General features: G+C 43.2%; 1 protein-coding gene across 2 annotated transcripts; it reads left to right on the top strand.

The window, feature by feature from the left end:
* Positions 1 to 10,389: 10,389 nt before the first annotated feature.
* Positions 10,390 to 17,376, top strand: LOC135489125 (hematopoietically-expressed homeobox protein hhex-like). Of its 2 annotated transcripts, none has more exons than XM_064774315.1 (3): positions 10,390 to 11,642; positions 16,195 to 16,379; positions 16,757 to 17,376. In XM_064774315.1, the coding sequence occupies exons 1-3, from the start codon at positions 11,171 to 11,173 to the stop codon at positions 17,012 to 17,014; spliced, it is 915 nt and encodes a 304-aa protein (XP_064630385.1). In that variant the 5' UTR covers positions 10,390 to 11,170; the 3' UTR covers positions 17,015 to 17,376. The 2 variants fall into 2 exon arrangements, with proteins under 2 accessions (XP_064630385.1, XP_064630384.1); XM_064774314.1 differs by having other exon boundaries at positions 16,195 to 16,439.
* Positions 17,377 to 17,647: the final 271 nt, after the last annotated feature.

The raw sequence follows: 17,647 nt of genomic DNA, 5'->3' as shown, positions 1-17,647 counted from the left end.
TGCTCCACCGTGTTGACAACATGATGAGAGAGATGAGGAAGTCACAACCAGGCCGAATCAGTCCTGGCTGCTCCACCGCGTTGACAACATGATGCGAGTGATGAGACAGTCACAGCCAGGCCGCATCAATCTTCGCCGCACTGCCTAGTTGTTAATAAGGCGAGAGATGAGACAGTCAGAGCCAGGCCGAATCAGTTCTGGCTGCTCCACCGTGTTGACAATAATTATGGTGAGAGAGATGAGACAGTCACAGCCAGGCCAAATCAGTCTTGGCTGCTCTGCCAAGTTGTCAACATGGTGAGAGAGATGAGGCAGTCACAGCCAGGCCGAATCAGTCCTGGCTGCTCCACCGTGTTGACAACATGATGAGAGAGATGAGGAAGTCACAGCCAGGCCGAATCAATCCTGGCTGCTCCACCGTGCTGACAACATGATGAGAGAGGTGAGGAAGTCACAGCCAGGCCGAATCAATCCTGGCTGCTCCACCGTACTGACAACATGATGCGAGTGATGAGACAGTCACAGCCAGGCCACATCAATCTTCGCCGCACTGTCTAGTTGTTAATATGGTGAGAGAGATGAGGAAGTCACAGCCAGGCCGAATCAGTCCTGGCTGCTCCACCGTGTTGACAACATGATGAGAGAGATGAGGAAGTCACAACCAGGCCGAATCAGTCCTGGCTGCTCCACCGTGTTGACAACATGATGAGAGTAATGAGACAGTCACAGCCAGGCCGAATCAATCCTGGCTGCTCCACCGTGCTGACAACATGATGAGAGAGGTGAGGAAGTCACAGCCAGGCCGAATCAATCCTGGCTGCTCCACCGTACTGACAACATGATGCGAGTGATGAGACAGTCACAGCCAGGCCACATCAATCTTCGCCGCACTGTCTAGTTGTTAATATGGTGAGAGAGATGAGGAAGTCACAACCAGGCCGAATCAGTCCTGGCTGCTCCACCGTGTTGACAACATGATGCGAGTGATGAGACAGTCACAGCCAGGCCGCATCAATCTTCGCCGCACTGCCTAGTTGTTAATATGGCGAGAGAGATGAGACAATCACAGCCAGGCCAAATCAGTCTCGGCTGCTCTGCCAAGTTGTCTACATGGTGAGAGAGATGAGAGACAGTCACAGCCAGGCCAAATCAGTCTTGGCTGCTCTGCCAAGTTGTCAACATGGTGAGAGAGATGAGGAAGTCACAGCCAGGCCGAATCAGTCCTGGCTGCTCCACCGTGTTGACAACATGATGAGAGAGATGAGGAAGTCACAACTTGTACATGTACCTATTCTCCTTCTGTCAGCTGGTTATCCAGAGTGAATAGAGCAGTAACATCAAAAATGTCTGAATTTCACTCTCCTAGCTGGTGTTCGCAGTTCGAATTCGCCATCACCAAGACAACCAACCGGTCACAACCAAGCCAAGGATCGAAATTAGCTCACAGCTCATGCGATGGCCTACTCTTTCTCTGTACTTTCGACCAGGGACCGTAAATTTTGACGATGAAACCACCCTGGCAGAGGCGGCTTGAGGGAGGAGCATAGAGTCGGACAAGAACGGTTTTTCAGGGCGCCTCTCCCCAGTAAGCAAATGATTGCGTAGGCCTATCTTCTAGTTCTAGCCCTCAGATGACCGGGAAACGCTCGGGATTCCCTCATTTCCAAGATTTGACCTTCAGTACTCTCTATGGGTCGGCTGCGCTTCCTTTCCGTAATTCACCTGTTTCGGACCTGACTTGTTATGGAGCATTAATAACCAATCTTTTTGTTATTTGATGCAAAAACCCGCGAGTGTTTGTTGTTGAATTTGGCCATTGTTGAATCAGTAATATGCAATGTTTATCCCTCCTTTGGTCGAAATGGAAGGGGTAACTTCATTGTCCTTTACAGCCATTTCAAACCGCGGTCAACAATCACTTAACATAACACATACACGATACCTATTTTGCTTGGTTTACCATTAAAGGCCTATTATTAATTATCTCAAATACGCACACTTGATTGTCCGTTTGAAGAATGTCTTAGTTTTCCGAGGTTTTAACAATTAACTCAGAGTTAACTCAACAGCGAGCCTGGGTGGCCAAGTGTTACTAAAATCAAGAATCAGCCATCAGTAACGCGACAATGACGCGATGACGTAATCAGTAGAATAATGCCATAAAATAATAAAAATTATCGCATGGCACGTGACAGCGAATGACGCGACGTGATTGGCCCGCATACTAATGAGGTATGATAAAGACCTTCGACGTTCGTAGCTCGTCGTTTTGGAGCTGCGAAACCTGCCTATTGTCAATTCAATCGGCGGTAGGCCTACTCGGAATCCAAATTTGGTCAATGAGCGTAATCGTCCAATCAAGCTGCTCTTCACAACCTGTCCGACTCCACGGTTTATCTGTCTCGGATGTCTCGATTGGCTGCTATCTCGACCAATCAATTAGCGCCATCTATCCCGAGATCATTCAGACATCCGTTTTTAAGTGGTGACACAGAGAAGATTAACACATAACTCTCAAAATGTTCTATTCGCCAAACATTCTGCCAGGTGTCACGTGATCGATGTTTGATCTCCTGTCCACCAGCATTAGTTACTGTGGTGTCTTTATCAATTCTTTGTGTGGCGGGCTCTTCATTATTAGAAAGGTCGTCACCGGGGCAGTAGTGTACACCTCAACAACGACAACAGCCATGTGCGGCTACTGCGCCGCCTTGCGGAGGTTTGGCCAGGCTTTTCAATAAAACTTCCTTGGTCTTGATGAAGTTGCAACTTCTCCCCATTGGCAAACGAAAATACTTTATAGAAGCCTGGAGTAGGTCAGAATGTCACTCTTGATGAAAAATACAATTACAAATATGTTATTTTTAGAAGAATAAAGCATAATTAACTTTTATTTTTGTTCGTTACCTTGGCAGCCACGCAGCGTCCAACGTGAACAATATATTGACCATTGTTTATTTATTGGAGATATAAACGCGCAGTTTACGGTCAATTGGGGCAGCAAATTCACTTGTCAGTCTTCCAAAGGCGGGCATCTAACAATAACAAGAGGTGTATTCGGCCTAAGCCATGGGAAAATGCTAAAACAGCAAACTCGGCCCATTGACACACCCCTGCTAACCTGTTACGCACACAATATTGTATACAATCTGATAGACTGTCGTCCACCAATTCGTTTTTATAGTTTACGCGCTATTTTGTGAAAATCAGTGGCGGCATTGTTTAAGTCATGCACGATTCGTTTGTCTTTGAGTGACGTTTCCTTTAATTGCGGCAAATTACGTGTAAAATGTTTTAGCGCCTTTCTGCGAGGCGGTTGTGGGGCCCAGCCAGCGCCACGGCGCATTCGGAACCCCGGCCAGGCCGAACACAAATTGACAAAGCCTCGTGAACGACACAACCATGTCAATATCTATTGTTGGCGACAAAAGCAGCAAGTTTAACTAACTCAATCTATAGCCACTTTCGGCAGTTATTAGGAACATTAAAGTACCGACAATGATTGTATATACATGTCTTTATTGTGCAATTATAGACCAATTATAGGCTGGGAGGGAGTCCTGTGTGTTTGCCCCGAGGACGTTAGACAAACGAATCCCCCTGACTTACGCAACCTTCCGTGTAGCATGAAAGCCCGTATTTGATATAAACCAGGGCCGAGTTTGTCCTCGGCGTTCGCTGGCACCAGGCTGATCTCTACTGTCCACAGAGTCGGTATCAACCCAAAAAGACCCAGATTACATCTCGGGTAACAGTACAATAGCACCGGCCATGTTAGGGCAACTGTCTTTTTTTAAGGACGAAATAAGCGTTCTCCTGAGTTATCGGAACTGTTGTGAGAATGACGCATTCAAAGTACTGCTGACAGTGGTCGAGCAGGGTGAAATATCGTTACGTGTTGCATCCTTATGCTCAAGGTAACTAGAACCAATATATTGATCTAGTAGTCTACCAAAATTACAGTTCATTCGGTATTTTGGAGTTGAAACCGGGTATGGTCCTCTTCCAGTCTGTCTCGTACAATTGCGAGTACTGTGTCCTTATCACTTGAGTATTGGAAAACATTGACACTTCAAATCAGGCCACCGACAGCATTGCTGAAAACCTATCACTATAATTTAATTGATTAGATTAGGCGTTAATTGATCGTACTTGATTTAATTGGATCACGTGGTGTTGTAACGCGGTTTCAATTATAACTCGACAGAAGAACTGAAGAGGATTGTTCCCGTGCTGATATCGAAATCGATTTTCGTTTAGTAAGAAATATTCGAAGATCGGCACACCTTGAAATATGTGAATACTTGTAACTCATCAAAGGGAGCACGATTCCTTTTGATAAGGCGTGTTTAGCAGTGTCCAATGATGGAGGCACTGCACAATACGTGCCGTTACACGTGAAAGAAAAACGGGCGCCTGTAAAACAAGAAATGAAGTCTAGAAATGAAACAGATGTGAAATAGAAATGAATGGCGGTCGGCCCTGGCTGAAATGTCGACCTTGCAGACTTTGGACGAGGCCTAGCAGTAACATTAGCAAGGATGGCTGCATCCTCGTGTAGAAGGGGTTTCCGATATACATGTACTGTATTCCGCCTCTTGATGTAGGAGTGGAAAAGCCCTGATTCTCAGGATGCTATTGCTGTTTTTTAGCAAATAAAGCCATTAAGTCGACCATTATAACACGCTGCCCATCAATTGCTGTTCTGATTTAGTTCCATCCATTCGAACCAAAATCTGCAGACCACAATCTGCCACATGGGTTAATTTCCATTTCGTTACTATTTCATTCGTCATTTCGCCGTCTTTTCTCCATTTTTCACCGACACCCGACAAACCCCGCAGACGCAAAGTCGTGTTTCTGTTAGTATCTGCTCTTGAGTTTTTAATATGATTACTTTATAAACCTTATACTGCGGTCTATTAAATTCCACCTATTTTCATATGATGCTCAATATTGACATTTGATGTGTAGATAAACAGATATGTCAACCTCGGAGACAGGCTGTGCTTGACAACCGCGAGTACTAGACGGAAGGTCAGCATTGCTGAACGGAAAAAATTCGCATTTGCTTTAATATGAGTAGGCCTAATGCAGCAGGTCTGCCGCCGACTCCCGTTACGTTCCCGCCAAGTCTCTTTTGGCGGGAACTTGACGGAAGCCGGATCACCGCTGCATAATAAACCAGTGTGACATGTTCAACTATTACACCGAGGAGAGACCTCTCAACAGGTGATTGGAAACCACCTGGAAGCGAGGTGAGTTCAAGTAGTTGAACCCAAGGCATTAATTTGTCATCATTTAACAACGGTATTACACGGTGCTCAAGAATTTGATACCCCTATTGAACGCTATCAAAGGCCCATATTATGACAATAAGGATGTCAAGAGGTTGTATATTAGCGTCGATGAGGATATTTGACAAGACTATTGGCCTCAAGTGGGCAGCCGGTGATCGGGGACCCGTTGGCGCCAGCCGACACTTTATCAGGCCAATTTGTCGTTTTATCTTGGGTCATTGGGACTTGATATTTGTCAATATGATTGAGACACTATAGTCCTCACGGTTGTGCGCTCTGTTGGTCGAAGGAAGGCGTTTGAAGATAGCAAAGAGGTTGGTATAAGGAGTGGTAAATATATAAGAAATAAGCTCATGAAAGCATTATTTTTCAGAAAAGATATAAGGCATACCGGTATATCGAAGGGAAATGACTTGGTGGTAAAGTAGTGCTGGGTTGATCCTGAAGTAATAGGCTTGATTCCATATTACGACCATGTTTGATCTGACCATGGACGTAACATCTAGATTACTGCATTATCTGACAGAGAAGGCAGCAGAACTTTCAAAATGTAATTGAAAAGAAGAGTTCGAAAACAATGCATGTTAACATGCGAGTGCTGTTCCTCTGACACGATTCGTGCGAATCGATTTCAAACAGCTTCCAGATATCAGGCCTATTCATGAGAAAAGGCTAATTAGAGTTGCACGAGACTTAGTTTTTCTATCTAATTGGTGGCGCACGTGTTACTTCGTATAACTCTTTTTCTAGAGCGATTGTGTAAACATGATCATCAGGAGATCGAAGTTAAGACCTCAGTCGGCCGCGGCAGAGGAGAATCCTATCGGCGGAGGGGGCGGTCACATTTTCCTTCCCCTCCGCCTTCTTGTATAATGGCCGAAGGACTGACTCATCGTGCAATGCTATTTGCAGTTCATATTAGACTCAACCGACTCTAAAAATGTCCGAGTGGATTTTAAGTCCGACGGATCAGATGATTACGGTGGCCCATTAGGGACATCATGTTTTTTTTTAGATTCAAATACGATTTTTTTTTCTCGAATTTTCTCCACGGAATTAAGTATTTTCTCCACGGAATTAAGTATTTTCTCCACGGAAATAAATACTTTTCTCCACGGAAATAACATTTATCTCCACGGAAATAACATTTATCTCCACGGAAATAAATACTTTTCTCCACGGAAATAAATACTTTTCTCCACGGAAATAACATTTATCTCCACGGAAATAACATTTATCTCCACGGAAATAAATACTTTTCTCCACGGAAATAAATATTTTTCTCCACGGAAATAACATTTATCTCCACGGAAATAAATACTTTTCTCCACGGAAATAAATACTTTTCTCCACGGAAATAACATTTATCTCCACGGAAATAACATTTATCTCCACGGAAATAAATACTTTTCTCCACGGAAATAAATATTTTTCTCCACGGAAATAACATTTATCTCCACGGAAATAAATACTTTTCTCCACGGAAATAAATACTTTTCTCCACGGAAATAACATTTATCTCCACGGAAATAACATTTATCTCCACGGAAATAAATACTTTTCTCCACGGAAATAAATACTTTTCTCCACGGAATTAAGTATTTTCTCCGCGGAAATAACATTTATCTCCACGGAAATAAATACTTTTCTCCACGGAAATAAATACTTTTCTCCACGGAATTAAGTATTTTCTCCGCGGAAATAACATTTATCTCCACGGAAATAAATACTTTTCTCCACGGAAATAAATACTTTTCTCCACGGAATTAAGTATTTTCTCCGCGGAAATAAATAATTGATTCCGCTGATATGATTGGTCCTGCATTTTAGAGGACGAGGTCAAGGTGAAACTATTAACCCTTAAACCCCAACCTTGCGGTAGGCTCGGGAACCAAGCTGTACAGGCGCTGCCCGCTGGAACACGAGGCCGCTTGTCAATCCCGTTTGACATTGTCAGATCTGACTATACGTGTATAGTGTTGGCATGAAGACTGTGGAAGATGTAAGTAACACGATGATTGTCAGATTTGATACGTTTTGAATCATAAAAATGCAGTTGGTAGCATCTTTGTAGAGTGGCCTAGTATCAGTGAAGAAAACGGTACGTGGAGACCCACTGCCGATGTTATGTATAGCTAGCTATCGCGCGCAGTAGCTAGCTATACATAACATCGGCAGTGGGTCTCCACGTACCGTTTTCTTCACTGATACTAGGCCACTCTACAAAGATGCTACCAACTGCATTTTTATGATTCAAAACGTATCAAATCTGACAATCATCGTGTTACTTACATCTTCCACAGTCTTCATGCCAACACTATACACGTATAGTCAGATCTGACAATGTCAAACGGGATTGACAAGCGGCCTCGTGTTCCAGCGGGCAGCGCCTGTACAGCTTGGTTCCCGAGCCTACCGCAAGGTTGGGGTTTAAGGGTTAATAGTTTCACCTTGACCTCGTCCTCTAAAATGCAGGACCAATCATATCAGCGGAATCAATTATTTATTTCCGCGGAGAAAATACTTAATTCCGTGGAGAAAAGTATTTATTTCCGTGGAGAAAAGTATTTATTTCCGTGGAGATAAATGTTATTTCCGCGGAGAAAATACTTAATTCCGTGGAGAAAAGTATTTATTTCCGTGGAGATAAATGTTATTTCCGTGGAGAAAAATATTTATTTCCGTGGAGAAAAGTATTTATTTCCGTGGAGATAAATGTTATTTCCGTGGAGATAAATGTTATTTCCGTGGAGAAAAGTATTTATTTCCGTGGAGAAAAGTATTTATTTCCGTGGAGAAAAGTATTTATTTCCGTGGAGATAAATGTTATTTCCGCGGAGAAAATACTTAATTCCGTGGAGAAAAGTATTTATTTCCGTGGAGATAAATGTTATTTCCGTGGAGAAAAATATTTATTTCCGTGGAGAAAAGTATTTATTTCCGTGGAGATAAATGTTATTTCCGTGGAGATAAATGTTATTTCCGTGGAGAAAAGTATTTATTTCCGTGGAGAAAAGTATTTATTTCCGTGGAGATAAATGTTATTTCCGTGGAGATAAATGTTATTTCCGTGGAGAAAAGTATTTATTTCCGTGGAGAAAATACTTAATTCCGTGGAGAAAATACTTAATTCCGTGGAGAAAATTCGAGAAAAAAAAATCGTATTTGAATCTAAAAAAAAACATGATGTCCCTAATGGGCCACCGTAGATGATTGTTTTGATCCAAATCACGACATGGCTCTCACATCAATTAAAAGAGGCCCAGGAGTGACGTCACCATGCAGGCACAACGATGACGTAATCGGTAGGGTTTATTCACACCCTGCGAGACGAGAAATAGTGCCGGTTTGCGCCTAAAGCGTCTCGAATCTGGCCTTACCTGAGAACAACTCATTTGGATGGCCAAATTACACACGATCGCCGTGAAATAATTGCCCGCTAATAGCCGAGTTTGGCCGAGAGCGGTAAGATAGAAGACAGCGTTTAGGATTTTGGCCCAAAACGTGCGAAAGACACGGTGCTTGAAGACTGACAACAAACTCTCGCCAAGATGGCGGCATTACTGATGTACGCGAGACGTGAGAAATGATAATTGGTGTGTTTATGAGTTTTATATACAAACGTTACGTTTTCTAAAAGGTCCTTGTTGGTGGTAACAATAGGACACGACACCTTGGAACGGAGAAAGGCATTTACAAAACGTATTTTGATTTCGGAGTATTTCTCTGCTCTCTCTGCACCGAGACGCCCGTAGCTGTAAATAAAACAATTGATTGTGAAGGAGAATTAGAGGAAGAAGAAAAGGAAACGAGCGGCAATAAAAGCTTGGCTATCGTATCAGACATGTCGCAGGTGTTTGTTTATATTGTGGAGAAAAGTAGAAAGTCGCCAAAAGTGAGAATAAGATTCAATAGGAAGAAGATGAGAAAGCAAGACTCTCCGAGTCAAGGACTTAGGCAGTTCTTAAGGGACTTTGCGATCTAGAAGCCCTGTATGTCAAGATGAAGAGGCTCCAACAACAACCTAGGTGGTCTTTTATCACCTTTGAACTGGCTATGTTTGCCTTTTTTTAAATCGTAACTTTATCAAAGAGATTTCATGTCGCCGAGAATGCAAATCTTCTTCCCAAAGCGACGGGAAAAAGGCCGACATTTTCTCCCCTTTTCTTAGGTTATGCTCCCCTGTTTTCCTAAACCCAATGATTTGTTTTAAAAACGCAAAAAATCTCCAACACAACAAATCTTAGCGGTCACTCACCAACTAACGCAGCTTATTCTTCCTTTGATTGGGGGCGTTACTTTTCTTCGTCAATAAAATCGGTTAGGGTATTGAAAGACTCCGAATAGGCTTTATTAAAAGGGACTTAAGTGTCCCCTTGTGTAAATTTATCGATAATGCCGAGAAGAGCTGCCGGTCGCAATAATCTCTTCTACGTTTACTCAATAAACCCTTGACTTAAACTCGGGCAAATATTGAGCCGAGGTTTTTCTGTCCTCGAGTTTGCCTCTGGAGACGCGCCGTCTCGCCCGGTTCAATGGCCGCACCATGGCCCCGGGACTGTGCCATCTTCACTATTTGTTTACACCCCGCTTTTCGCAAGTTGCATCTTATGACGATGATGATAATTCGCGTGTTTTTTTTAGAATCTCTTTTTAATCTAAGAAACATCGACTTTCCGTCAAGTGACTTGCAAGACATCATCGTAATTATCGTGTCCCGTCAGGCTACTGCGGCGACTCCGAGCTTTTGACAATGCGACCCACCCCCACCCCCACCCCAGTAAAATATAAGTCTGGTGGTATGCCTCAGCCTGGTCAAGCGCACGACTGAATACTTGGGACAGACGTCTTTCGGCCGGCGCGAGGTCCGCAGTTTCTGTGGAACCAGTTGCCGGTCCATCTCAGGATAGCAGAGAATGTCCGTGCGTTTGAGGGCTGTTGCTCTTTGAGAAACACTCTCAGACAGTGGTAAATTGACCAAGAAGTCACGGTTAAAAGATGCGAGACAGATTTGTATGTCAGTGTTGTGAAAAATGTAGTTGGTATTGATAAATCGCAACCAACCTGTTTTCGCCAAACACCGGGACAATTAGAAGTGGGCGGGTCACCATCAACACGTGACTTTGATTGACAGTCCGATATCATGTACAGTTACACCCTCTCAATACAAAGCCAATAAAACACAATCAGCCAATTAAATAGCATTAAACAAATCATGACTTTGGACGAGTAATAACGCGTGTTGCTATTTTGTTTTCGTTCGGAAGCGTGGAGAGGTCAGATAACGTGTTGGAGCGTCTATGAGCGGAGGAAGTCGCCGTAATACAAAACCAATTAAACGAGGACTTATTGGCCCGGGAGGAAGCGTTTGAGAGGAGTTTCTACAAGTGATAGTACGCAGTGTTACGGGACAGTCGTGAAACTCTCATTCATTGAACCTGGGACAACGTGATAAGAGAAAACTTTTCGGCATCTCGCCAATGTCGATGTGAGATATTTCCAACGCGGTTTTCTACGACTTCCCTGCCTTGTTTTTTTTTCTGAAGTCTTACTTCGCGACACCAACTCGTTCAAAATCTCACCTTTTTGATAGAGTGATTGATACTCGTCTGATAAGACCAACTTGATTATATCGCCTAGATTAGTATGAGGCCTACTCATTCACACTGTCCGGTGTCGATTAGAAGAGCAAGTCGATGACACTCGCGCTCTAAACGCAGCGGAATTTTCTCTCTTTTTCGAACGGAAGCGAAGAAAACGGAGGAGAGCATATCGATTTTCATCACCACAGGACAATTGGACAATATCTTAACCGTATTTTGGAGTTTATGATACGAGCGGTTTTGACACTGTTTGAATAATTCCCTAAAATGCTGCAACCAGTGCACCAGGGGTCATTGCCAGCACCTGTCGGGCCGAACAAGGCACAGCCAGTCCACGCAGCGAGGAGGTCATTTCTCATCGAAGACATTCTCGGCGACAAGACGAAGGCGGATAGACACTCACCGCCGGTGCGCTCGCCCCAAGAGCGCCGCACCCCGGAGACGGAGGGGAGAGCCGTACCGCGCTCTCCCCCGCCCAAGCCCCTGCCGCTCCACATGACCCCGCAGCAGCCACACGGCTCAGACCCGTATCAACTCTCCCCAGAACCAGCTATGTTGCCAACCATATACGACCCAGGTTTAACCAGTCCGTACGTACCGACCTACCTCAACTATCTGCCCCAGGGGAACCCCGCCGAGTTACTGCCCATCCAGCCCATGAATTCCTACCCGTATATGAGCGGAGCGGCCGAGTTTGGGGTCCACCCTCTTCTGCAACGACACGGCTTCTACTCGAAAGGTGAGTGCAATATTGCAATTGGTTGCGCCATGCAGAGATGAAAAGTCCCTTTACAGGCCCGTAGTAAGCTTTTATGTCATGGGGGAACCTCTTTTGCCCTCCCTTAGTGTGAAAATCAGCTAAAATCAGCCAGAATATTTTGCCCCCCCCCTCCAGCTTACGGCCCTGCAAGATTCAAACGACAGAAACCTCTTCGGATCGCCTAAAGTATTTATCTACCAAGCCCATACCTCAGGGGTTCTCTCGCGATAGCGGGAAGCAGGCTCCTTCAAGTCCCCGCTCGAGTGGAGGGACAACACTTGACTTCTCACGGTGAACGCACAACACACATGCTGCTGGCCCCTGAGACTTGTTGGAGGGTTTGGCAGTACCCTGGGGGCACATGGCTGGCTTCAGTATACGGTTTGCCCAGCTGGGAAACGATATTGTCAATTGGAAAATAAACAAGACTGAGTCAATCAGTTATACTAGTATACTGAGTACTAAAACTTGCGATTTTCACATTTTGACAATATTTTGTTGACAATGTTCCTCGATCGACGGGCGGTAGGCCGATCAAGCTATTTAACTGCATTGCAACCCAATCGCGGGGCGTTCGGCCTCCGCTTTATTGTCCGTCACTGTTTGATCTTGTCACTTTGTTCAGTTTTCCCTTGATTAGCTGTGGTTATAACTGTATGTGTATGTAGTCTAATGAACGATTGATATGAAATTTGAATTTGAAGTACCAGAGTCGAAGTCAAAACAGAATGAACTTGAATGGTTTTTCGTAGTATTAAGATCATGACATGCAATTATGAAAACGTGAAAACCGATAACTTCCTCTGGTTTGAGGGCCGGATGTGTAATTAGAGCCGAGGCATCCAATTATGAACAATTTCAAGATCGTCTGCCTGCGTCTGATGAATGTGTTAATGCATGAAACGATAGATGCAATCAGCAGGCAACGAAGATAAAAAGGTTACCAATGAAACTCAAAATGAAAAAAAACCGAAATGATATGAAATCATTGGAAAGTCGACTATCCAAATGCACTGCCCTCAGTACTCCGATATCCGAGTGATAGTTTCTGTAGTTGACAATGGTGGCGCTGTATGTCTTCATCATCCGGCACACAATGATCCAAGATCGCAGTCTCCTTTAAACGAGCTACAAGACCCCCTGTTATTAAAAGGCTACGTCGTTTTGCTAAAACAATTGAAAATTGAACTTTGATTTGAAAATTTCCAACTCTGAACGGTTACGTTTCTAAATTAGATTTTTTCATCTCTAATATCAACATTTTTAAAAACAGGTTGCTGTTGAAAAAAATTTTCCGATAAATTTTATAAACCACATCGTGTGCTTTTATGCATTTTCCTTTTTTTAGGAATATTTTTCTATTTTTCCATGCGACTTGTGTGTGGAAAAGGCTGGTAATGCCAAAGAACAGTCAGCGTGACTTTCAGTGTAAGACGACTTTCAATGTAAGATGATCGCTTCCTATTGTTCGAGGGCGGATGTGTAATTAGAGGCGAATGGTCCGATTGATTGGTTCAAGTGCATCCCCTTCTCACGATTGTGGCTTTAATTGTCCGGGAATGTCTGCACTCCGAGCCAAGTTCGTCCAATTTAGTGCAAGCCTGATGCTTTATCACTCAGTTGTCCCCGACCATGGCATCGATGCAATTTTTAGATGCGATTGCACTATGCCAATGTACACGAATATATACAAACAAAATGTTTCGTTACCATGGGTTCCGAAATACGAAAATCATCTTGGGTCCCAAAATCAGATTTGAGAAAAACCAAACTTTGAAGAAATCGGCCCAGTTGTTTTTGCGCAGCGGCCCAAAAGGAGAGTGACATTTGCATATGACAAAATGAGGCCTACATATTGTACATATATGTTATAGCTTGACGGCATGTGGTTTGGGTTATCTTTCATTTGCGGCATCCGTTTCCCATTCCTCTTCCCAGAATTCAGACCTGGATCTCCATTATCACACTCATTCATGATTTCTTCACACAATACCAACTTCCTGGATAGTATTTCAACCCGCCACAATTCCGCAACAAGCACTTTAATTTCCTATGAATACTACAATATCACATGTAGGCCTATGATAAGAACGAGAAACAGGTCGATTTCATGAAGTCGTTCCGTCCCGTACTCATTTGAAATATAAATGCCAAACAATTCGATAATAGATAATACATTTTGAATTTCATAAATTCAATAATTCGCCGAATTCTCAAATAAATCTAACCATTCGCCGATTTCTGAAATATCAAACTAAAAATGATAACAACAAAATCCCTTCAAATTATAGAGGAACCTTCTGATTGGATCGATACTATTCATTGCGCCGGGATGAGATATTGGGCACTTTTGATTGGACAATCAAGCGGGTCTGACCCAAAATGTAGCTTTCGGAAAACACCCATTCCAATTCAAACGACCGTCGGGCATGCAGCACAATAATTACATAGAAAACAGAATATTATTTCAAAATGAACTGGATAAACCTACATTGTATTTGTAACATGTTCCAACACCTTCGGCCGTACTTTATCACGCGCTCCTCAGGCCTGGGACCGACCCAAGGAGATGAAGGTCGTCGTCAGATGTCATTTATCGTTGTTCTCATCGCGACAGAGGGACAGGCATACGATCAATCTGGGCGAATCGTCAGGGACCATCGTTTACTCAGAACACTGTCTGCAAAGAAGTCCTCTAAACCAACAATCAGGTTACATTGCCCCCCCCCCCCCCCATATTATCTGGTCATCTTTTCCCTCCCTTCAAACAAGTACAAGCTTTCACGGACACGAAATATTTGCTCCGACGGCTGTGCGATTAGAAAGACAGGCGACCATTATCATCGTCTGAAATTGATACCTTTGATATGGTCGGTTATTAGCGATTAAACATGATTAAAGATGTCATAATATTCAACATTCAATTTGTTCTATGCATTATCACTGAGTATATTAATAATCTAATACTAAAATCATATAATAGCAAATCGCCATTATTTGACAGTATTAGAATTATAGACAAGGCTGAAAACCGTGTCAACAACTACACAAACCTCATTCAAGTGGCCGAATAACATATCTATGTACACACAGTCTACACGTTCACAAGAGCTTGTTTGTTTAGAGACGAGATTGATTGGGATCCGGACAAGTTAGGAGCACTGCTCATCTTAACGTCTCGAATAGCTATTAGTTATTAAGTATCTAATTGGTTGTCAATTACGAGGTATGTGAAGTTGCCATCCTGATAAGACCAGACTGCATCGAGACAAATTCGTCAGTCACGGACATACCAAATGACAAGAAAATACCGCTCGAATGGGATGCACCTTTTGACTTTTACTCTTTTTTGTATTTCTCGTTCAACCCCCTTTTTGAGTTGGTTGGAATTATTTCAATTATTTCCTTCACCAAATAACAGATTTTGTAGAGATTAGAATACGCTACAGATTCAATCTTAAATGTGCCATTCGTTTGTGTCTCTGCCCGTCCTTCGGGCGACAGGAGTCATATCTCCAAACTCATCCTGGCCACATACAACAGCAGAACGCAAACTCTGTCGCGACTATGATATCTTTGATCTTTCTTTCCTAAATCCTTAGTCGCCAATATTTTCTTATCATGTTAAATTAATATCCAGTGAGCAAGCAAAACCCCCCGAAATTACTCAAAGAATTCGTAGCAAGGACCCGCGACGAGAAGGCGGACAGATAACTTGGGCCTACCTAGCCTAGTGTCTGCAGTTTATCGATCGTTGGTTTTAACTTTAATCGAACATTTGATTTCGAGTTTTTTATCAGAGTTAAATTGACCAGTATTTATTTTGAAAGATTAGAATTATCTTGTGACCCATTGAAAACATAATAAAATTGGATATTAATTGAATAGGACACTCGAATAAATGGAAAATGCATTAGTGGTTGTTTTTAACTTCTATTGACTTGGATTATATTGGATAAAAATGAAATATATCTGGTATATTGACCTTATGAAAGACATGATAAATGACAACAGATGACACGTTTAACTGCTTTGAATGTGGGGTAAGGTGGCGCTCTTCCGCCCTACAAATATTTTTGGGCTATCGGACCACCACCACTAAAATATCCAGGAAATATAAAAGCAGAAAGACATTTCTTCATATCAACGATGCAGTCTTGGACGGCTATATACAACAAATAGAAGTCCAGAGAGCCCGAGTTGTATAGTAACACGAATAGCCCCACTAGATCTCCAAAGTGCGAGACATGGGATCACCTGGTTGGAGGCAGGAACTCATATTCAGGGCTTTCACCAATGTTTGCGAGATGTTTGCGAAAATATTTGCTTTTGTCCGTTAGGCTTCCTGCATGGCAAAGGTTCATTTCAATGTCCAGTTTATTGCAGTGCGACGATGTTCATTTGGAATCATATAAGGAAAACCTACGGCCCTGCTGGAAGCTTTTTGGATATTCTCACACCCTTCTTGCCCCTTTTAAACAACTACCTGTAGGATGCATCGCTTCAAAATCAAGTCATTTTTTTGTTCCAGTTGACCCAAAGCCCTGGTTCTGGGGTCCCTATTTACAAAGACCCGTCCACAAACGGAAAGGAGGCCAAGTAAGATTCTCAAACGAGCAGACGCTGGAATTGGAAAAGAAATTTGAGAATCAGAAATATCTCTCACCACAGGAACGCAAGAGGCTGGCAAAGTCGCTGCAACTTACAGAAAGACAGGTAGTTGCACTCTCATCCTCTTGCACACGACTTCTCTTTACGCATGTTTCCATTGAGGGAGTAAGTATGTATCGAGTGAAATGGCCTGATATTGTCAAGATGTTGATCTCTTAGAGTGTGACCAGATCATATTTACCAAAAGATAGTGGTGTTGCGCAACTTTTGCATAAGTTGTTGTACGCGCACATTATAATGCTCCAAATCGTTTGTCGGCTACAATACCACAGACGCATAGCACCATGCCATACAGGATCTTTGTTCTCAAGTGTTTCCAAAACCCTGAAGGAAAACACTCAGAAACGGGCACACTAAAGAACGTAACACCTGCATTAATATCCCCTGAAATTAGGTAATCATACTTTTTATACAATTTTCAGGTGAAAACCTGGTTTCAAAACAGACGGGCAAAATGGCGACGATTGAAACAGGAAATGCCAGACGACGAGAAATCTCCGATGAAACACGACGAAGCAGACGATAACGCCGAACATTGCCGAACCTCCTCCGAAGACGACTGTCAAAGTTCCGATGACGAGCATTTCCGTGAGGAGGAAATCGACGTTGGCAGGGAAGCTGCTTCCATAGCAAATGGCAGGGAAGCGATCTCCATAGCAACTGGGGTGTATCACTCGTGAAAGGGAACTTGTGGACTCTATGATGCGAGAGAGATGAGCTTGCCAATACGAACCTATGTGACTGCAGAGCTCTTCCCTAAAAAATGTGCTCATTGGGAATTGGGCGGTACACCGGTGGTAGACATCATGACATGTCGCATAGCAACTCGTGTGTTTGATGGTCCATGTTAGACATCCTCGCTTTGCCAGGTGGCAATCATTTTAGGTAGCTCCCATGAGCCGTCTGACTTTGCGTGGAAATTGCATGTTAGAATCTAGATTCTATGTACTTCACCACAATAATGAACATCTCAGAAAATGGTTTGTTATGTCAAAATATGTTTGGCCTGTCATGGGTCTAACATTTTGAAATAAATATATAATTTTACATGAAAGTGATGTCATCTCTCCAATTTGTTAGTCTCTATTCACGGTGTGAGGTGAAGATTTCACGGCCTCCGAACGACATGACGACCGTACTACAGTTGGGACGCTGGTTTATATATACACAATCACTACCGCATTGTGTATCTGAACATCCGTTTTCCGGTGACGAACGTGGCATCCCTTTAATAGTTCCTCTCTGATCCATAAGGGAGGTCTGGACCTGCGAGAAAGGGGGCAACTTTTGTTTTTGGGTTCCTGGCAAATGAT

This window comes from Lineus longissimus, chromosome 6 (assembly GCF_910592395.1).
Source record: "Lineus longissimus chromosome 6, tnLinLong1.2, whole genome shotgun sequence".
Taxonomy (NCBI): Eukaryota; Metazoa; Nemertea; class Pilidiophora; order Heteronemertea; family Lineidae; genus Lineus; species Lineus longissimus.
Note: the sequence above shows the minus strand (reverse complement) of the source record. Positions and strands in the feature narration are given on the sequence as shown.

Coding starts and splice junctions, on each gene's coding strand:
- LOC135489125 (XM_064774314.1), top strand. CDS start 11,171: ATGCTGCAACCAGTGCACCAGGGGTCATTGCCAGCACCTGTCGGGCCG. Junction 11,643..16,194: donor ACACGGCTTCTACTCGAAAG/GTGAGTGCAATA, acceptor TTTTTGTTCCAG/TTGACCCAAAGCCCTGGTTC. Junction 16,440..16,756: donor CGCATGTTTCCATTGAGGGA/GTAAGTATGTAT, acceptor TACAATTTTCAG/GTGAAAACCTGGTTTCAAAA.